Raw genomic sequence first — 23,211 nt, forward strand, 5'->3', positions numbered from 1 at the left:
GTCTTTGGCAATTGGACTTACGGTGAATCTGTCACCTGCTCAGAAAGTTATCAGAACACCCAGCAAAGTGACAGTATCTGAAGTAGGGAGTTGGAGACAGAAAAGGGGAGTCAGTGGGCCTACGAGTGGTCCCAACGATGGATGTGGGGCCAGGCCCGCCTTCTCTCCCTGCTGTCAGCCGCTGCTCTCTCCAAATCCCCCCAGGCACCATGAGCAAAGTCAGCGAAGCAGTGAAGCGGGCCAGGGCCGCCTTCAGCTCCGGCAGGACGCGCCCCTTGCAGTTCCGTGTGCAGCAGCTGGAGGCGCTACGGCGTATGATCAAGGACTGTGAAAAGGACATCGCGGGGGCATTGGCCGCGGACCTCAGTAAGGTGCTTCCCCCCCAAAGGCCGTTTCCCTTCGCTCGCCAAAATCGCGCAGGGTGGGGGTCTGCAGGCGTTACGTGTAAAAGGGAGGAAGGGGCCTGACTATAGTCAGAAATAGACCTTTAGCCCTGACCTCTCCATCACTAAAGGTGGGCAAGTGCAGCTCTCAAAGGCTCAGAGGCGACTCCGAGTAACTGGGAATAGGTTTGCAGCCCTTCCCACGCCTTGCCTGTCCTTTGCCCGTGGCCCTTTTACCTTTCACAGGCCCAGAGGCATCCCATTTCCACAGCTAGGGCCTCTCTTTGGTCTGCCTACCTTTCTTTGCCGGTTTCACTTCCCTGAGACTTGCGTCCAGTGGTTTTAACCATCTTGTGCTGACTTGATGCTCCAGACTTCGCTCCCTGGCTTCCTGCAGGAACTCCTGGTTCTCCACCCAGGGGAAACAGCGACGGGCCTGTCATCCTGCAAAACCAGTGTCCACCCTCTATGATGGCCTTCTTCTGTCTCCACTTCCTTCAAACTTCCTGGGTCCCTGAGGGCTCCTTGAGAAAAACCTGGTGTTGCTAAGTTCACAGGGCTCACCTTCCTTCTCAGGACTGGCCTCCTTTTCTATCCTACCTTCAACCAGGGATGAAGCCCTATTTTTGGAACTCAGAGCTTAGAGCCCACCTTTCTCTTCCTCTGGGGTTCTACCACCAACCCTTTGCTCCTATATTTTGTTTGTTTCTAATTTCTCAAGGCTTTTCCTCTTAAAACCCAAACCCAAATTCACTCTACTGACTACAACTTCTATCTAGCCAAACTGGAGGAAAGTGGTCTTGTTGTGGATTGCTCTCCCTCCCCTCTTCTCCTTCTCACCCCAGCACTGGCATCTCCCCAACTCCTGGAAGCCTTGAGTTCCAATCTGCCAGGCCTCCAGCCAGCGCAGGCCCTCCTTCCTTCCTCAGCCACCTGGACACAGTGTTTCCTGGACTGTGTCCTAACTCTCCTCGCAGCCTCTCTCCTCCATCCGCTTCTTTCCAGAGTGCTTCTTGGGGCTTTGGGTGAGGTACAAGTGTTATTCTAGAACAGACTTTGGTGTTCACTTGTTAGGATGACCTGGTCCCAAGTGCCATGCCATTTACTGCTCCCTACCCTGTGGGTAGTCTTTTTGTGTACCTTTAACCAAATATATTCAAACCTACCTGAGTCCTCAGCGCTGGCAGAAATGAGGCCCACCACAGACCCACCCTCCCTCTGTCTAACCCTCAGTTCTGTTCAGTGGTGCCTTCTGTGACTTGCCCTGGGCTAGTTGGGCATACAGGACCAGCTGTACCCACAGGACCCTGCCAACAGAACCAGAGTGAAGCGCATGCTTCAATTTTGTAAATTGGGAACTTGGGAAGAAGAGAAATCAAGTAGCTTGTTCAAGGGTCCAGGACCCACAGTCAAGTTTAAACAAACCCTTGTACCCCCCAACCTGCACAACCTCCACTTTAACCAGAAAGTTCATATAGAGCTCTCTCCCACAGAATGAATGGAATAGCTATTATGAAGAGGTGGTATATGTCCTGGAGGAGATTGATTACATGATCAAGAATCTCCCCAAGTGGGCCGAGGATGAACCTGTGGAGAAGACTTCTAAGACCCAGCAGGACGAGTCCTACATCCACTCAGAACCTCTGGGCGTGGTCCTTATCATCGGCACCTGGAACTATCCCTTCAACTTGACCATCCAGCCCATGGTGGGCGCCGTTGCTGCAGGTGCCAGGATCCTGCCCTGGGGAGGGGACATTTTGGGACTTTCACATCCAAAATTGAAGGGAGACAGGGGTTCAGTCTTCCAGAAGAGAGCCTGGAGTCAGATAACAATTTAAAAGATACTTTCCCTCCCAAGGTCTAAGAGAAATAAACTATGGAACCTCTTAGCGCCCAAGTCCTAACGAGCACTTCCTGTGTGCCTCTCCTTATCTGTGTGTTTGAAAGCAAGGCCTGCTCTCACTGGGTATTTATAAGGGGTTCCATGGGTGGTACCACCAGGTAAGTGCTTCACTTCTAACTGAAAAGCTGGTAGGGTGAATCTACCCAGATGCAGCTTGAAAAAAAGACCTGCTGATCTACTTCCTCGAAATCACAGCTGTTGAAACTGTTGTGAAATACAATTCTGCTTGGGCACACACGGGCTGTCATGAGTAAGAATCAAGTCACAGCAACTGGTTCTTGCTCTGCTCTCCCAAACAAACACCAAGCTCTTCTCTCTCCTTTCTCTTTTCTTCCTCTGCAAAACTATAAGGGACAACTGGTTCTGTGGAGTCATGTATGTGGACTAAGTGTCCCCCTATGAGCCTGGGAATGAGTCACCCTTGAGTCCTTCACTGAGGATGCAGAATATGGAGAGGAGACCCAGGTTTGGGCACTGGAAGTGGTAGAGGCTTGGAGGAGGGGGCTTGGCCATGACTCTGTGCTCTGCAGGGAATGCTGTGGTTCTCAAGCCCTCGGAACTGAGTGAGAATGTTGCAAGCCTGCTGGGCACCATCATCCCTCGGTACCTGGACAAGGTGAATTGCTTTCCAGGGTTCAGTTATACGCATGTTAGAGGTAGGATTGCAGAAGCTAAGAACAAGTAACTTCCTACAGCAGGGGGCAACGGGGTCAGGGCAAGGACAGCCCTAGAAAAAAGCTGCTTTCTCCCATTGGGATGAACGCTAGGGACAGCCTCTGAGCTGTGAGGGGGAGGTTTTTCTTGCCAGTAGTGACCTGGACCTGGACTGTAGGACTGTCTAAGTGTGCAGGGGTGAGGAGGAACTACACTGTCTTCTGACCCTTTTCTTTCTTTGTACTGAAGGATCTGTATCCAGTGATCAATGGAGGTGTCCCTGAGACCACAGAGCTGCTCAAGGAAAGATTTGACCACATCTTGTACACAGGTAGCACAGGTGTGGGGAAGATTGTTATGGCGGCGGCTGCCAAGCACTTGACCCCTGTGACACTAGAGCTGGGCGGAAAGAGCCCATGCTATGTGGACAAGGACTGTGACCTGGACATTGCCTGCAGGTGAGGGCTTTGCTGCAGTAGTCCCCACTCGCCTCCTGTGTTGTGCTCAGCTCTGAGTAACACCTATGTCCTCTCATGCTCATGGAGAGGTTTCCTGTTCTGGGAAGGTTTCCTGCAAGAGGAGGGCTGGGCTGAGTGCTGAGCCTTGAGTACCTGCTGAGTAGGTATCACTTGGGTCAAGCTAAGGCCCTTTAATGACTAGAGGAAAAGCAGGCTTGGGCCATTGACAAATAAGCAAGGCTGCAGGTTACAGAATCTAGCCTTCTGTTATGGAGCAGGTAGATAGGAGAGCATGAGGGCCAACATTGCTCAGATTCCTACATCACATGAGACCTTCAGCAGGAGATGGCCAACACTTGACTGCACAGGGTCTGAGATAGGGACTGAAGAGGCATAAAAGCTGTTACCCAGGCACCTCCAGATTTGCCTACACAAAAAAAAGGGGGAAAAGAAAGAAAAATCTGATAGGACACCAGAAGGCTCAAAGGATGCTTGGGGCTTGGCTCCATGTCTGAAAGTCCATCATTATGGAATCCTCAGAGCAGAGCTCCTGTTGGAGCACTTAGTGGTACAAATGGTTGGCTGTGGACTAAAAAACTGGAGGTTCAAGTCCACCCAGGAAGTCCTCACTTTGAAAATCCTAGTGATTTACTTCTGAACTCCAGCCACAGGAAAGCCTGTGAATTGCTCCCTGCCACACAGGGGGTCTTCCTTGGTCAGGGTTGTAAGGCTTGTTGACCAGGGGCCTGGTGCCTTGAACTTAAGCAAACAGAATGTGATGACTGCCCTGGGAGAATTTGCTCATAGGATAACATCTGATCTGGGGTTTTCACAGGCGCATCACCTGGGGGAAGTTCATGAACAGTGGCCAGACTTGTGTGGCCCCGGACTATATCCTGTGTCACCCCACTATCCAAGGCCAAATTGTGGAAAAGCTCAAAAAGTGCTTGAAAGTGAGTGTGTGCCAGTACGGCACTGGGAGGGGAGGCTGTACCATTGTCAACTTTCAGGACTTAAAAAAAAAAGTTTGTTTTGTGAGCACAAGTGTAATACACATTTCTGTGGATAATTTGAAAAAGTAACAGTTATATAAACGATGTAAAGTAAAAAGTGTTCCATCTAGAATCCTGCCTCCTGTAAGGAATTGCTGCTGACATTTGAGTGTGTTTCTTGATAGATGAAAGATAGAGGAGATAGATAGATAGATAGATAGATAGATAGATAGATAGATAGATAGATGAGAGATAATAAAGATAGAGATGATGGAGATAGAGATCAGTGCAGTTTGTCCAAGCATAATTAGAAGGCAGCTTGCACAGCTTGGTGCTGTGGTTAAAGAGCATAACTGCTAACTGAAATGTCAAAACAATCTACTGCTTATTCTGTCCTCCGGGGTTGCCAGGAGACAGGTTGGACTTGATGGCAGCCGATGTGCATGTGGGTATGTATCACTAGTGTTCCTCCTCCCAGTAGGAATTCTATGGGGAAGACGCCCAGAAGTCCAGTGACTATGGGAGGATCATCAACTCCCGCCACTTCCAAAGGGTCATGGGTTTGATAGAGGGCCAGAAAGTTGCCCATGGTGGCACCGGGGATGCGGCTGCCCACTACATAGGTAGGTCCTTTGCTCCGGGGAGCTCTGCCCCACTAGTCGAGCTGCCAGGTCCTTGGCAAGTTTGTAGCAAGTGAATATCCTCACTGGCAAGCAGACAGTGACCTTGAGGAGGCCTGGGGCTCCTGTAGGCAATAGCTGATCACAACCTCTGAAAGTACCTCCTCAGGCTCAGAGGCTCCTCTCTCCACAAAGCCCACAGCAAGGGAGCACCTGCTTCCTTGGTGCCACCATGGGGGTTCAGAGCCTGGGCCTGTTGGGGCATGAGCCTGGGTCCTTTGGGTTCCTAATTTGCCAAGCAGACTGGAGTGGTGTAGTATTTGGGTCCTCCTGCTCTCCTGGACACAGTTTTTCTAGTTTCCCCCATGCTGGTGTGGTTCACCATGCTAGTTTCACACCATGCTGGTGTGGTTCCTGTTGAGGAGTCATGATTTCTGTCTCTGTAGACTGAGAGTGATAAGTAGATCTTGGACTTCCTGGTAGGCTGATGAGTTTGCAGCCAACTGATGTTGTTTGTCTTACCTCAGCCCCAACCATCCTCATAGATGTGGATCCCCAGTCTCCAGTGATGCAGGAAGAGATATTCGGACCAGTGTTGCCCATTGTGTGTGTGGGTAGTCTGGATGAAGCCATCCAATTTGTCAACCATCGTGAAAAGCCCCTGGCTCTCTATGTATTCTCCCGCAACAACCAGGTGGGCCTGGGGCTCCTCCGGGGCTAGGATCCAGGGCCACATGCCAGCATATCACTCAGTTTGTGTGACCAGGGAGAATCTCTTGGTCTTTTTTATCTGTTTGTGAGTCAGGATAATACTACTCACCTCAGAGGCTGAAGTGAGCATGGAGGGAGGTGTTTTGTGTGAAAGTGTCTTATATAGATAAGACATTGCATTCTGTGCATAGTCAGTAAGCTGCTATTATTGTCATTTGCTCCCTGTGCTGAGATTAAAACATGTGAGAGGAGCAGGTGACTGTGGTCTCAGTGCTCCAGGGTTCACTAGCCATGGAGGAGCTGAATCCCTGGGAGTCCTGAGCAGGAAACCAAGGGCAAAGCCCAGTATCTGGCATCTGTGTTGCAGGTAATTAAGAAGATGATTGCAGAGACTTCTAGCGGTGGGGTGACTGCCAATGATGTCATCGTCCATATCACTGTGCACTCGCTGCCCTTTGGGGGTGTGGGTGAGTCTGTGATTGAGTCCCCTCCTTGCCTGCTGCCTCTAGGTGTTCTGGGACAGCTCTCTAGGATTAGGGAAACCTCATCTGAGGTGTGTAGGAGGAGCTGGAATAATGCAGGGGGGCTGTCAAAGTCACCCACAGTCTTCTTATGTTTAGAACTCTGGCACATTCAACCTCAAAACTTCAACAAGGACCTGAAACATCACCGAGTGCTTTAGGTCCACCTCATGGAGGCCTTAGGAGGGCAGTACTGCCTATTGTCTTTACATAAACACCCTGGGGTCTTCCTGGAGGATTAGTCAACTGAAGTAGCCAAGACAAGGGTCATGTGAAGGTTGTAGCTGAGTTGCAGTGGTTAGGCTCTGAGTAGGGCCTCGTGGACAGGATTGTGATCTGGAGGAAGTCTTCAGGTCTTCTGGGCATTCACCTATTCCTTCTGCAGGGCACAGTGGCATGGGATCCTACCATGGCAAGAAGAGCTTCGAGACCTTCTCCCACCGCCGCTCTTGCCTGGTGAGGTCTCTGTTGAATGATGAGGCGCAGAAAGCCAGATACCCACCAAGCCCATCCAAGGTGAGAGATGGGGTGATGATTGTGGGAGCCACTGTTACAGCTAGGGGAGGACCTTGCTTCATGTTCACTGCCCTCTCCTTGTCCTTCCTCACAGATGAGCCATCATTAGAGCTGTTACCTGTTACCTGGCTAGCTGTGCACTTCAGCTTCTCCTTGTTGCTTCCCAGTAGTGCAGGGGAAATTCCTAATGACTCAGCCTCTTGTTTCCTACCAATCCATGTATGCACCCTGATGCTCCTGACCTCTACTACCAAGGACCGAAGGGAGGCTCTAGACCTGCCTTCTCCAAGTCCCTGTCCCCTTTACTAATAAAGTATTTCTAACCAGTGGGTTAATGTGTGAGTGTACTTCTTCTGAAGTTCTGCATACCTGTACTAACTAACTGCCCTACCTGGTTTGATTGACAAGCCAGGGAACCCCTCTCCAAAGCTTCCCATTAGCCACAAGGTCCTCAAAATAAGAAGCAATGACATTGGGTGATGTTTTCTCCCTTGGCAGAGGAGAAGTGGCTACAAAGGGTGAGCCTGATGACAAGTGGCTCAGAGGCCAGAGATCAAATTGTATTTGACGTCTAAGGCAGGAAGTGGGACTGTGGAACTCACCTTTTAGGGAGACAGAAAACAATTGTTGAGCCAAAGTCCAATGTCTAGCGTATACCCCCCCAAAAAACCCCTATGGATTACCCCTCAATATTAAGAAAACAAAAAATATCTTCAACACTAGACCAACAGGTAGCATCATGATAGATGGAGGAAAATTAACCCTGAAGTTGTCATGGATTTCATCTCATTTAGATCCATAATCAGTACCCATGGTGACAGTAGTTTAGAAATCAAATGGCATGCTGCATTGAGAAAATCTACTGTCAAAAACCTCTTGAAGGTGCTAAAGAGCAAAGATGCTAGTTTGGGGCCTAAGCTGTGACCCAAGCCATGGTATTTTCAATTGCTGCATATGCATTTCAAAGTTAGACAATTAATAAGCATGGCCGAAGAATAATTGATGCCTTTGAATTGTGGTGTTGGACTGAATATCAAATAAGTCTGTCTTGGAGAAAGTGCAACTAGGGTACTCTTTAGAGGCAAGAATGATGAAAATTCATCTCACATACTTTGGCCAAATTTTCAAATGAGATCAGTCCTTGGAAAAAAGAAATTATGCTGGAGAAGGTTGAGAGTCAGAAAAAGAGAAGAGCCTCAACAAGATGAACTGACACAGAGACTGTAAAAGGGCTTCAAAATGAAGTGTGGATGACACGTAAAAGGGCAATGTTTCAATCTTTTGCTCATAGGGTTGCTATGAGTAGTAGGCCATTTGATAAAAGGAAGACATACCTGATGATCTATTTTTGAAAATTAGTTAATTTAGTTAAAACTATCCTTTGATCCTGTTTTGTTGCATAGGGTTCAACTTAAAGACAGCCAACAAAACAATCATCTAGAATCATAAACAATTTTAGATGAGATGACGGCATAGGGTGGACACCAATACAAAATACCAATATTCCTGTTAAACACATCATTTACTCCACACATCCTATTATTCATTTTTTAAATTAATTTTAATGAACGTTTACAGAGACTTTGGATTTCCATTCATTCATCGTTGCACTTTTCTCCATACCCACCCCTCCCCCTCCAATTTGCTCTTCTCTTTTTTTTTTTATCATTTCCTAAAAAGACGCGATTTATTTTTTAAGAGGAGATGCAAAATCTCAGATTAGAAAATGCTGAATTCTGATGAATTTGTTGTAACACTCCATTGCTAGTCAGAGTACAGAATGCATCAAGCTGTTGACTTACTGGAAAGCGTTACCTATGTCTGTCCTTTCAGAAGAGAATAAAAATGTATTGTGTCATGGATTAATACATCAATGTTCTCCATATTCAAACTGAGCAGTCATTAGGGTTTGTTTTAGGGTTTTTTTTTTTTTACTAATAATATTCCCAAGTTTATTTGAAAGTATGTGTACAAAGTTTTTACGTATCTTTGAACTATGGCTAAATGTTAATAACACTGCTAGTAATTAACACTGGTAGTAATTTTTATAATTGTTTAGACTTATTAATATATAGAATATATTATCTTTATATATATACCATGTCATCCATTTTCACAAGGGATAATTTAGTGACATTAATTACATTTATCGTGGTAAGCAACAATCACCATTGTCCATTTCTGATTTTTCACCATCTTGAAACTGTTACCCTTTAAGCATATTCCCTTCTCCCTTCCCCCCACTAGTCGCTAATACCTTTCTTCTCAGCATTTGCCTCCTCTGGGTTGTGTCATGTAAGTGGCAGGATCATATAATATTTGTCTTTGTCTTTTTGTGTCTGATTTAATATGACTTAGTGCTGTCAGTGTTCATCTGTGTAGCATTCACCATACTATCATAGCTACTTAGTCTGTGGTGTGTGTGTGTTGTTTGTTTATCTCTTCTACTGATGTACAGTTGGCCTTCCACCATCTGGCTATTGTGTATAATGCACACCTCAGTGAGCTAGTGTCTGAATTCCTGCTTCCAGATCATTTGCATATATTCCTAGGTGTGGAATGGCCAGGTCAGATGGTAATTCTGTGTTTAACTTTTTTTTTTATTTTTTATTATCATTATTTTTTTTCTATAATTATATTTTATTAATTTTCATAAACATTTACAGAGATTTTGGGCTTCCACTCATTCATTGTTACACTATTCTCTCTACCCTCCTCCCAGTTTGTTCTTGTCCAAATGCCACAGTGCTTGTCAAAGCCAGTTCTTTCATTGTTATACAATTCCTCCCCCAAAGTGCACTGCACTATGCAGCTTTCATTCTGGACTCCTGTCATGATAATATTACCTAATATAACTTTTAAACAATTCTCTGCTTCAACTGTTTCAATGCAGTATGCATTATTTATCCCCTTTCTCAGTCTTCCCTCAACCTAATGTCAGTCCCATTTTACAACAGTATGCAATATTTGTCCTTTTGTGACTGAGATATTTCACTCAGCATAATGTTCTTCAGGGTCACCCATTTTGTACAATATTTCATGAGTTCCTTGTTTTTCAATGCAGCATAGTATTCCATTGTGTGAATATGCCAAAGCTTCTCTATCCATTTGTTTGCTGATGGGCACTTGGGTTGTTTCCAACTCTTTGCTATGATGAACAAAGCAACAATAAATATGGGTGTGCATATATCTGCTTGGGTGGCAGTTACAGTTTCTTTGGGGTATATTCCCAGTAGTGGAATTGCTGGGTCAAATGGTATTTGTATTTGCAATTTTTTGAGAAAGCCTATACAACCTTCCATGGTTGTTGCAACATTTTACACTCCCACCAACAGTGAATAAGGGTTCCAGTTTCTTCACAACCTCCCCAGCATTTGTTGCTTTCTGTTCTCTTAAATTTTGCTATTCTTACTGGAATTAGATTATATCTCATAGGTTTTTTTAAATTTGCATCTCTCATAGAGCTAGGAATTTTGAACATTTTTTCATGCTATTTGTTGACCGTCTGAATGTCTTCTTTGGTGAAGTGTCTGTTCACAAACTGTGCCCATTATTTATGGGTTATTTACCTTTATCTTGTAGTGCTTGAGTAGTTTATACATTCTAGACATAAGTCCCTTATCTTACATATCATTATCAAATAAATATTTTTTCCCAGTCTGTGGCTTCCCTTTTTACCCTGTTGGAGAAGTTTTTGGATGTGCATAGGAATTTGGTTCTTAGAAGGTTTCATTCATCTATTTTATCCTATCCTAGTTGTAGTTCTTCCAAGCTTTTCTTTAATGAAGTTTATAGTCCTTGGTTTTAGTCCTAGGTCCATGATCCACTTTGAGTTGGTTTTCATGTATGGAATGAGGTGTGGATCTTGCTTGAGTTTTTATAGATATTTTCCAAATTTGCCAGCACCATTTGTTAAAAGGCTGTCATTTCCCCACTTGCCTGATTTCATCTCCTTGTCAAAAATGAGTTGACCATAGGTAGATGGGCTGATTTCTGGATTCTCTATTCAATATGTCTGTCATTGTACCAGTACCATGCTGTCTTGACCACCATGGCAGTGAAGTACCTTGCTTCTCTTTTTAAGGAGTGCTTTGCTTATTTGGGGCCTCTTTCCATTCCAAATGAAATTGCAAACTGCCTTTTCCATCTCATTGAAGAATGGAATTGGTATTTGTATTGGAATTGCATTGAATGTGTAAATTGCCTTTGGTACTATTGTCATTTTCACTATATTGAGTCTTCCTATCCATGAACAAGGGATATTCTTCCACTTCTCTAGGTCTCCTTTTGTTTCTGTAGTAATGTTTTCTAATTTTCTTTTAAAAGATCCTTTATGCTTCTGGTTAGATTTACTCCCAAGTATGTAATCTTGTGATTAGCAATTGTGAAGGATTTGTTTTTCTTAGCTCCAGTTCTGTATTCTCTTTGTCACTGTAGAGAAACCCAATTGATTTTTGTATGTTGATCGTGTATCCTGCCACTTTGCTCAATTGGTCAACTATGTCTAGTAGTTTTCTAGCTGAGTCTTTAGGGTTTTCTAAGTATACTGTCATATCATCTGCATAGAGAGATAATTTTACCTCCTCTATGCCAATTTGGATACTTCTTATTTCCTTCTCTGACCTTATTGCTATTGCTAAGACTTCCAATACCATATTGAATAGGAGAGGTGATAGTAGGCATCCTTGCCTAGTTCCTGTTCTCAAGAGGAATGCCTTTAATCTCTCTCCATTGAGAACAACGTCGGCTCTTAGGCTTGCATGTATACTTTTTACTATGTTGAAGAAATTCCCCTCTAATCCTATTTTGTTGAGTGTTTTAATCAGGAAAGCGTGTTGGATTTTGTCAAAGGCCTTTACTGTATCAATTGACAGGATCGTGTGGTTCTTGTTCTTTATTTTGTTAATGTGGTTAATTATGTTGATTGTTTTTCTTATATTGAACTATCTTTGCATACTTGTTATGAATCCCACTTGGTTATGGTGAATTATTTTTTTGATGTATCATTGAATTCTATTTGGCAAGATTTTATTCAGGATTTTTACATCAATGTTTATGAGAGATATTGACCCATAGTTTTCTATTTTTTTTTAAAAAAAATCTTAGTTATTATTAATTTTGATGAAAATTTACAGAGATTCTGGATTTCCATTCATTCATTATTGCACTTTTCTCCCTGCCCACCTCTCTCCTCCAGTTCATTCCTCTCTTTGAAAAGTAAAGGAATAATTCTTTCATTGTTGTACAATTCCTCCCCCCAAGTCCACTCCACTATGCAACCTTTGTTCTGTACTCATATCATGACAATAATGTCTAATCATATATACCTTTTAAACAGTCCTCTCTCTCATCTGTTTCAATGCAGTATACATAATTTACCCAATCTTTCTCAGTCTCCCCCCACCCCAACCCCTATAACAATCGTGTTTTACAACAGTGGCACTATGCAGTATTTGCAGCTTTGTGACTGAGATATTTCACTCAGCATAATGTCTGCTAGGGTCATCCATTTTGAATATTTCATAAGTTCCTTGTTTTTCACTGCAGCATAGTATTCCATTGTGTGACTATACCATAGCTTCTCTATCCATTCATTTGTTGATGGACATTTAGGTTGTTTCCAACTCTTTGCTATTGTGAACTACACTGCGATAAATATGGGTGTGCATAACAATAGCATTTCTTTTTTTACATGTTTCAACAGATAAATTTATTTTTCGTTGTTAATTTTAATCAAAGTTTACAGAGACTTTGGATTTCTGTTCATTCATTGTTGAACTTTTCTTCCTACACACCGCTCCACCCCACCCCCCCTTTGTGCCTCTTTTTGAAAAGTAAAAGAAAAATTCTTTCATTGTAATACAATCCTTCCTGCCAAGTCCACTCCATTAGGCAGCTTTCGTTCTGGACTCCTGTCATGACACGAATACCTAATCATATATCTTTTTTAAACAGTTTTCTCCCTCCTTTGTTTCAATGCAGTATACATTATTATATTCCCTTTTTTATGTTATATTATTTTTGTTTTTAATTTATTATTAATTTTAATGAGAATTTACAAAGACTTTGGATTTCATTGTTGCACTTTTCTCCCCTCCAAACCTCCCGGTAGTACACTATCCTCTTGGAAAAGTAAAAGAAAAATTCTTTCATTGTTTTATAGTCCCTGCCCCGAGGTCCACTCCACTATGCAGCCTTCACTCTGGACTCCTGTCATGACAAAAATACCTAATGACATATTCTTTTTAAACAGTTTTCTCCCTCATCTGTTTCAATGCAGTATACATTATTAAACCCATCTTTCTCAGTCTCCCCCCAGTGCCAGTATCAGTCCTGTTTTGCAACAGTGGCACCATGCAGTATTTGTCCCTTTTGGCTGAGATACTTCACTTAGCTTAATGTCCTTCAGGATCACCCATTGTGAGTAATATTGCATGAGTTCCTTGTTTTTCAATGCAGCATAGTATTCCATTGTGTGAATATACCACAACTTCTCTATTCCTTCATTTGTTGATGGGCACTTAGGTTGTTCCCAACTCCTTGCTATTATTGTGAACAAAGCCATGATAAACATGGTTGTGCATATATCTGCTTGGGTGGCAGTTATGGTCTCTTTGGGGTATATTCCCAGTAGTGGAATTGTTGGGTCAAATGGTATGTCTATTTGCAACTTTTTGAGAAAGTGCCATGCTGCCTTCCACAGTGGTTGCACCATTTTACACTCCCTCCAACAGTGACCATAGATAGATGGGCTGATTTCTGGGTTCTCAATTCTATTCCATTCATCTATATGTCTGTCATTTTACCGGTACCATGTTATCTTAACCACCACAGCAGTGTGGTAGGATTTGAAATCAGGGAGTGAGATGACTCCTACCTTTCTTTTCTTTTTAAGGAGTGCTTTGCTTATTCGGGGCTTCTTTCCATTCCAAATGAAACTGGAGATTGCCTTTTCCATCTCATTGAGGAATGGGATTGGGATTGCATTAAATATGTAAATTGCCTTTGATAGTATTGCCATTTTCACAATATTGAGTCTTCCTATCCATGAGCAAGTGATATTCTTCCACTTCTCCAGGTCTCTTTTTGTTTCTTGTAGTAATGTTTTGTAATTTTCTTTGAATAGATCCTCCGTGCTTCTAGTTAAATTTACTCCCAAGTATTTAATCTTGTGATTAGCTGTTGTGAGTGGTATTGTTTTTCTGAGCTCTGGCTCTTTATTCTCTTTGTCACTGTAGAGAAATCCATGATATTTATATGTTGATCTTTTATTTTTTATTTCCATTCATTCATTTTTGCACTTTTCTCCCCTCCAAATCCTCCCCACTACCTTCCTGGAAAAGTAATATAAAAATTCTTTAATTGTTTTACAATCCCTCTCCTCAGGTCCACTCCACTGTGCAGCCTTCGCTCTGGACTCCTGTCATGACAAAACACCTAATCACATATCCCTTTAAAACAGTTTTCTACCTCATCTGTTTCAATGCAGTATACATTATTGAACCTATAGTTCTCAGTCTCTCCCCTACCCAGAGGTCAATCCTGTTTTACAACAGTGGCACCATACAGTATTTGTCCTTTTTTGACTGAGATACTTCATTCAACTTAATGTCCTCCAGGGTCACCTATTGGGAATAATATTGCATGAGTTCCTTGTTTTTCAATGCAGCGTAGTATTGCATTGTGTGAATATACCACAGCTTCTCTATCCATTCATTTGTTAATGGGCATTTAGGTTGTTTCCAACTCCTTGCTATTGTGAAAAAAAGCCATGATAAACATGGGTGTGAGTACATCTGCTTGGATATCAGTCATGGTCTCTTTGGGGTACATATTCTAGTGGAATTGCTGGTTCTGTATGTTGATCTTGTATCCTGCAACTTTGCTGAATTGGTCCACTGTGTCCAATAGTTTTCTTGCTGAGTCTTTAGGGATTTCTAAGTATACTATCTTATCATCTGCATAGAGATATAATTTTACCTCCTCTTTGCCAATTTGGAAATCTTTTATTCCCTTCTCTTGTCTTATTGCTATTGCTAAGACTTCCAATACAATATTGAATAAAAGAGGTGATAGTGGGCATCCTTGCCTAGTCCCTGTTCTTAAAGGGAATGCCTTTAGGCTTTCTCTATTGAGAACAATGTTGGCTCTTGGGTTTGCAAAAATACTTTTTACTATGTTGAAGAAATTCCCCTCTAATTCTATTTTATTGAATGTTTCAATCAGGAAAGTGTGTTAGATTTTGTCAAAGGCCTTTTATGCATCAATTGATAGGATCATGTGGTTCTTGTTCTTTGCTTTGTTAATGTGATGAATTACATTAATGTTTTCCTTATGTTGAACCATCCCTGTATACCTGTTAAGAATCCCACTTGGTCATGGTGAATTACTTCTTTGATGTATCATTGGATTCTATTGGCCAGTATTTTATTCATTATTTTTCCATCTATGTTCATGAGAGATATTGCCCTGTAGTTTTCTATTTTGGTGGTGTCTTTACCTGGCTTTGGTATGAAGGATATGTTTGCTTCCTAGAATGAATCTGAGAGAATCCATCTTTTTCTATTTTCTAAATAGTTGATGTAGAATTGGTGACAGATCATCTCTCACTCTTTGATAAAATGAACTTTTAAAGCCATCTGGTCCAAGACTTTTTTTTGCGGGAAGTTGTTTTATTACCTTTTCCATTTCATCTTTTGAAATGGATCTGGTCAGGTATTGAATTTTGGCTGGTGTTGGTTTAGGTAGGTTGTGATTTCTAAGTATTTGTACATTTCCTCTCTTTTTTTTGTTTGAGTATAATTTTTCATAATACTTCAACGTTAACCTTTTTATTTTATTGAGTCTCTTGTGACATTGCCCATTTAATCTCTTATTCAAATTATTTGTATCTTTTCCTTTCTTAGTTTCTCTATTGGTTTGTTGATTTTATTGGCCTTTAAAAAAACCCAGCTCCTAGTTTTGTTGATGGTTTCAATGGTTTTTCTGTTTCGTATTTCATTTATTTCTGCCGTAATTTTTAGAATTTCAGAGGGTTTTTTAGGGTGTTGGCAGAATATTAAATGATCCAGGAAGCATTAAAAAGATGAAAGATGGAAAGAATACACAGAGACATTGTACCAAAAAGAATTGGCTGACACAGAAGAATTTCATGAAACAACATATAATCAAGAGGCAATGATGATGAGAGAGGAAGTTCAAGTTGCTCTGAAGGAATTGGCAAAAAACAAAGTCTTAGGAGTTGATGGCATATTAATTTACTTCTTTCAACAAACAGATGCTGTCCTGCTTACCAGGTTGTGTCAAGAAATCTGGAGGACTACTACCTGGTCAACTGACTTCTTGTTGTTGATTGCCGTTGAGTTGAGCATGACTCATAGCAACTCTATGAACAAAAGACTTAATGCCTTTCCATAAGTATTGTCATTTCTCCAAGTTCATAAAGTTTCCAGAGGCATGTGGTTTAGGAAGTGAATATGGTTCCTGCTTCCAAACCTGTTTTACAACTGGGAGCTCCATCAAACACTATCCACATTGGAAAACCATTCTGGTATTTGATATCCCAACGGTACAAGATTCAGCATCACAGCAAACCCAGGTTACTTCATACTGCACATTGACAAAGAGTGATGTATAAAGTGGAAGAATATTAAGTGTCATCAAGTCGAATACGACTGATAGTAAGTTTTGCACAGAAGACCTGAACTCTGTTCTATAACTAACATAATTTCTGTACATTTATAGAGTTTAGAAAGTTTGTAGAGTTTCCAGAGGCATCTAGTTTAGGAAGTGGATGCCCTCCCTGCTTCCCAGAATAAATCATTCTGGAAGTTCATCCTAACACCGTGCATAATGGGTAAAACATAATTGTATTTGTCAAGACTATGCAACAGTGTGCAGCGTCACAGCAACACCAAGTTGTTCAGTTCATCAAATTGACAGAAGATTGCTCTATCATTCAAGAAATATTCATTTGGGGTTTTAATGCCACAGCTTTGAGCAGACTTTCACCCTATGCAAAGGCTCAAAGACACCCGCTCTTGGGGGGAAAGAGCAATAACACACATCAAAACACAACCCCAAAAACTTCTCTCACGTTCCCATCAGGACTGTCATCCAGATAATTAAGTGTATAAAACACATCTCTTCCTGTGAGATTAAAAGGCTCTGAAAAGCCACTGGTGAGTTAGCTATGTATGGATCTGTTCTGACTCGATGGTACACCAACATACCAATTATCACATCATAAAACTCAAAGTACATATAGAAAACATGATGTATATGAATAATCAATACAACCAATGTTGTGTGATTATGTGCTGTCGAGTTACCTGAGACTCATAGCAACCCTATGTACAACAGCTCTATACCCTGCTCTATATCGAACCAACCTTATTGTCTCTGACACACCTATCCCTATTACCCTAGTCACTGAGTCAATCCATCTCATTGAGGATCTTCCTTTCTTGTGCTGTCCCTCCACTCTCCCAAGCATGATATCCCTCTCCAAAACTGGTCCCTCCTTGCAATATGCCCAAAATATGTCAGACAGCTTCAGAAACTTTGCCTCCAAGGAGCTCCTTGATGTCAGTCTCTCCAGGAGAAACCTGTTTGTTCTGCTAGTGATCCATGGTATATTCAATACTCTTCTCCAACACCACAGCTCAAAGACATCAATTCTCTTTCTGTTATCCCCAGTCATTGTCCAGCCTTTGGATGCATAGCAAGTAATTGTGAAGATGGCCTGGATCAAGTACATCTTAGTTTCCAGACTAACATCCTCAATCTTCAGGACTCTGGAGGTGTCCCTAATAGCAGACTTTCCCAATGCAATTTGTCTTTTGATTTCCTGGATGCTGGTACCAAGAATGTTGATTGTGGAGCTAAGCCAACTGAAGCTGTTAACCATCTCAATCTCTTCATTGTCTGTCATGATGCTGCCAATTGGCCCAGTAGTGAAAATCTTTGTTTTCTTGATGTTGAGCTTCACCCATATTGAAGGCTGTAATATTTGACCTTCTGCAGCAAGTGACTCGAGTCCTTCAAATTTTCAGCAAGCAAGGTTGTGTCATCTATATAATGCAGGTTGTTGATTAATCTTCTTCCAATCCTGATGCCACATTCCACCTCATAGAGTCTAGGCTTTCGGATGATCTGTTCTGCATGTAGATTTCAGAACCATGTCAGAAACAGATTTGAGGCCTTGAACACTAATGAGTGAAGACCAGGTGAGCTGTGGGAGTATATAAAAAAACATCATCCATGAAGAATGCAAAAGGTCATTACAAAGACAGAGGGGGAAGAAAAGACAAAGAAGGATGTCAGACAATACTCTGAATATTGATTGCACTAGAGTGCCAAGAAGCCAAAGCAAAGGGAAGAAATCGAGAAATTAAGGAGCTGAACAAAGAGCAGTGTGGGCAGACAAAGCAAAGTATTATAATGAAATGCGCACAGAGCTAGAGTTGGAAAATCAAAAGAGCTGAACTCTCTCAGCATTTCTTAAGCTAGAGGAATGGAAGCACAAATTCAAGCCTCCAGGTGATATACTTAATGATGCTTAGAGCACAATATTAAATGATTCAGGAAGCATTAAAAGAAGATAGAATGAGCTTTCTATAAAGATGGCGTTGAAAGTGAAGAAGGAAGCCCCTGCCCCTCCCAAAACTGAAGACAAAGCAAGGGCATTAAAGGCCAAGAAGGCAGTCCTGAAGGGCATCCACAGTAAAAAAAAAAAAGAAGATCCACACATCACCCACCTTCCGGCAGCCTAAGTTGCTGAGACTCCAAAGGCAGACCAAATACCCCCAGAAGAGTGCCCCAGGAGAAACAAGCTTGACCACTATGCCATCATCAAATTTCCCCTGACCACCGAGTCAGCCATGAAGAAGACAGAAGATAACAACACACTTGTGTTCCTTGTGGATGTCAAGGCCAAGAAGCACCAAACCAAGCAAGCTATAAAGAAGCTCTATGACATTGATGTGGCTAAGGTCAACACTTTGATTAGGCCTGATGGAGAGAAGAAGGCCAATGTTCAACTTGCTCCTGACTATGATGCTTTGGATGTTGTCAATCAAATAGGGATCATCAAACTGAGTCCAGCTGGCTAATTCTAAATATAAATTTTTCTCACACACAAAAAAGAAGATAGAATGAGTATACAGAGTCAGTGTACCAAAAAGAACAGAAGAACAATCTCATGAAACAATGTATGAGCAAGAACCCGTGGTGATAAAGGAAGGACTTCAAGATGTACTGATGGAATTGTAAAAAATACAAGGCCTCAGGAATTGATGGCATACAAATCGACACATTTCAATAAACAGATGTTGCCCTAGACATGCTCGCCAGGTTGTGCCAAGAAATCTGGAGGACAACCACCTGGCCAACTTTGTGTAAGAGATCTATATTTGTTTCCATTCCAAAGAAAGGTGACCTTACAGAGTTTGGAATTATCGAACATTACCATTAATATCACATGCAAGCAAGATCCTGATGAAAATTATCCAAAAATTACTTGAACAGCACATCAACAGAGAACTACCAGATGCGGAGACTGGATTTAGAAGAGGCCATGGTACTAGGGATATTATAGCTCAGGTTAGATGAATCTTCTCTGAAAGCAGAGAGCATCAATGGAATATCTGTGTTTCATTGATTTTGCAAAGGCATTTGACTGTGTGGATCATAACAAACTGGCTAAATCTGAGAAGCATGGGAATCCCGGAGCACTTGATTGTGCAAATACAAAACCTATATTTGCACCAGGAAGCAATTAGAAGAGAGCAAGGAAACACTGCATGTTCCAAAATTGTGAAGGGTATATGCCAGGGATGTTTCCTATCTCTATATATTTTCAATCTATATACAGAACAAATTGTAGACCAATAACAAATTAAAAACTAAGCAAAATGTACTATGGTTTTAAATAAGATGTTAGAAAGGAAGGAATTGTCAAAAAAGAAATTGCATACACATACATGGGGAAGAAATGAAACCACAGTGGCTATGTGTAAAAGGTATTGCAAGTTCTTTTTTTTTGTGTATATATATATATTTACTTTTTAATATTATGTTTGAACCATATAACTCTGATTTGGGAGCACAACTTTTTACCAATAGACTACCAGAGCCATCCCTCAACATCACCAAGAACATCTTGTGGTTCTTTTATAGCTGTCATATTTTAATAACCAAAATATATACAGGATAGACCATTTTACCATGCTTCATAAATACTGTGGTTTTTACAAATTGAAGTTTTGAATCAACCCTACATTTATAAGTCTATTGATACCTTTTTTCAACAGTATGCATTCACTTCATATCAGTGTCATATTTTTGTACTTCTATTAATATTTCCAAATTTTTCATAAGGCTCTTGCACACATACTAAAGTAAGGGGGGGGGGAAATCACAGCTCATTGCCATCTGGTGGAAATAGACTCATAGCTAACACTCTAGCAGGTTTTCAACCATAAATTGCACAGAAAGAGACTGCCCATTTTTTCTTGCAAAGGGCAGCAGATGAATTGGAACCATTTGCCTTTGCATTGACAGCTCAACTCCTTACCCAGAAGGTTACTTGAGCTCCCTTGATAGACTATAATATGGTTTAAACATAACTCTTAATAATCTGCAATTCCTTACTGAGGCACCACAGCTCTAATAAGTACACTATGCAACAAGATGGATTGGCACGGTACAACAATGGCCTCAGGTGTGTCAGAGATGGTGAAGATGGCACAGCACAGGACAGGGATAGGGTTGTTTTGCATAGAGTCACTATGAGTCATGCTCAGCAGCACCCAACAACAGCAGCAGCATAGTGACTTAGTAATAAAAAGTTGTGCTGCCAGTTGCAAAAGGTTTGAATCCACCAGCCCCTTCCTAGGAGAAAAATGAACACTCTCTTCCTGTACAATTTCCTGATTTTGAAAACCTGCTGGAGAGTTACCAATGAATTTATTCCAAATCAGGGTATCAACATGGTAGCAACATGTTATAAACATAAAATTTATATATACTTGTTGTTGTTGCTAAGTGTCGTCGAGTCGTAGACAACTCATAGCAACCCTATGAATGAAAGACCAGAATACTGTTCATAGAATTTCCAGAGGCAAGCCATTTTGGAAGTGGATGCCACTCCTGCTTCCAGGATTGTTTTAATTGGGAAGCTCCACCAAACACTGTCCAACATGGGCAGCCATTATCACATTTGGCACATCAGTGTCACAGTGTTTAGCATCACAGCAACCACAAGTTACCTCTGTACAGCACAGCACAGACCAGTGCTATACCACTTAGAAGAATGTTTGAAAAACACCAATTTAAACAAGGCCTAAGTGTGGCAGATTAAAACCACCCACCTTGAGCTTAGTAGCATAACTTTCTGTCTAGGCCAACGTATCTCTTTCTATGTTGTTGTTATTGTAGTTAAGTGCCATAGAGTCGTAGACGATTAATAGTGATGCTATGAACGAAAGACCTGAACACTGTTCATAGAGTTTCCAAAGACAAGCCATTTCAAAAGTGGATGACAGTTCTGCTTCCAAGCTTGTTTTAATTGGGAAGCTCCAACAAACACTGTTGACCATGGGTAACCATTATTGCATTTGGAACATCAGTGTCAGAGTGTTTAGGATCACAGAAACCACAAGTTACCTCTGTGCAACTATACCACTTACAATAATGTTTGGAAAAAAAAACAATTTACACAAGACCCTCATGCATTTATCCCTTGGATGATAATGGGTTTTAAAATAGGAGGCCTCATCACATTGCTTCTCTTCCCCTAGTGAATCAACATTCCAGCCTACAGCTCAACAAACCCTGCCAAAAGCTTCTGTAGAACCAGCCCCTCCCTGTCAATGGTTTTCAAACTGGTTTCCAGCGCCATGCTGCCAACAGAAAGTGGTTTTTTTAAATAGGAGTCGTTTTCACATTGCCTCACTAGCCTTAGCAAATCAACATTCCACCATACAGATCACCAAGCCAAGCCAATAGCTACTGTAGAACCAACTCCTTTAGATAACTTTCAAACTGGTCTCTAGCACCATGCTGCCTACTAAAACCAGTTTTTAAATAGGAGGCCTTATCACATTGCCTTACTTCCCATAGCGAATCAACATTCCACCCTACAGCTCACCAATCTCAGCCAAGAGCTTGTGTAGAACAAGCTCCTTTAGATGACTTTCAAACTGGTCTCCAGCGCCATGCTGCCTACCAAAAGGTTTTTCCAAATAGGAAGCCTTATCACATCACCTCATTTCCCTTAGCAAATCAGCTTTCCACTCTATAGCTCACCAATCTCACCAAACAGCTAATGTTGAGCCAGGTCTTTTAGAGGACTTTCAAATTGGTCTCAAACACCGTTCTGCCTTCAAAAAGGTTTTCATATAGTAATACCCTTTACCATATGTTTCATTCATATGAAATTTCCCTACTAGATTATTTACAAAATTTGAATACAAATTTGAACAAATTCTTTCAACTTCCCTCACCCACCAAGCCATCAAATTGTACAACCCAGTGATTGATCTCCCCTGCCCCCAGTACATTCACATCCCTCTGCTTCCAGCCTTTCTCACCTCTCCTGGATCCTTATACTTATTCTACAATAACGGTTTTATACAATATTTATCCTTATGGGATTGAGTTAATTCACTCAGCATGAGGCTCTCCAGTCCCTCCTAAGTTAGGCAATAATTTACAAAGCATGCTTCTGCATGCTACATAGTATTCCGTTGTGTGAATGTACCATACTTTTTCAATCTATTAACTTGTGATTGGACATTTAGGGTGTTTCCATGTTCTTGTAATGATGAATAATGCTGTTACGAACACTGGTGTACAAATCTGTTTGTGCCTCAGTTCTCAGGTATAGTCCAAGAAGTGGAATGTTGTTGTTGTTGTTGTTATGTGCCGTCGAGTCGTTTGTGACTCATAGCGACCCCATGTACAACAGCCCTAAACCCTGCTCTATCCTGTGCCAGTCACATTGCCTCTAACACAACCATCCCGATTACCCCAGTCACTGAATCAATCCACCTCATAGAGGGTTTTCCCCTCCTGCGCCGTCCCTCCACCCTACCCAGCATGATGTCCCTCTCCAAAGACCTGTCTCTCCTTACAACATGTCCAAAGTATGTTAGACGAAGCCCCAGAATCCTTGCCTCCAAGGAGTAGCCTGGTTTAACCCACTCTAGGATGAATCTGTTTGTTTTCTTGACAGTCCAAGGTACATTCAATACTCTTCTCCAGCACCACAGCTCAAAGGCATCAATTCTCCTTCTATCCTCCCTAGTCATTATCCAGCTCTCTGATACATAACAAGTGATTGCAAAGACCATGGCCTGTGCCAGACACCGTTGCTCTTGAGTACTTTAGGGAGGTCCCTAACCGCAGACTTTCCCATCACAATACGTTTTTTTATTTCCTGGCTGCTGGT

General features: G+C 41.9%; 1 protein-coding gene across 1 annotated transcript in view; it reads left to right on the top strand.

Moving 5' to 3' along the window:
* The first annotated feature begins 209 nt into the window (after positions 1–209).
* ALDH3A1 (aldehyde dehydrogenase 3 family, member A1) overlaps positions 210–23,211 on the top strand; it is a 62,328-nt gene continuing 39,326 nt past the window's right edge. Inside the window, 9 exon segments of the mRNA XM_006902056.1 lie at positions 210–371; positions 1,877–2,108; positions 2,817–2,902; positions 3,190–3,398; positions 4,234–4,351; positions 4,872–5,013; positions 5,538–5,704; positions 6,089–6,188; positions 6,628–6,779. Of these exon segments, the coding sequence (XP_006902118.1) occupies positions 210–371; positions 1,877–2,108; positions 2,817–2,902; positions 3,190–3,398; positions 4,234–4,351; positions 4,872–5,013; positions 5,538–5,704; positions 6,089–6,188; positions 6,628–6,779 (1,368 nt within the window).

The sequence above is a fragment of the Elephantulus edwardii genome, unplaced genomic scaffold (genome assembly GCF_000299155.1).
Source record: "Elephantulus edwardii isolate Elephantulus edwardi_28Jun2011 unplaced genomic scaffold, EleEdw1.0 scaffold00362, whole genome shotgun sequence".
Lineage (NCBI taxonomy): Eukaryota > Metazoa > Chordata > Mammalia > Macroscelidea > Macroscelididae > Elephantulus > Elephantulus edwardii.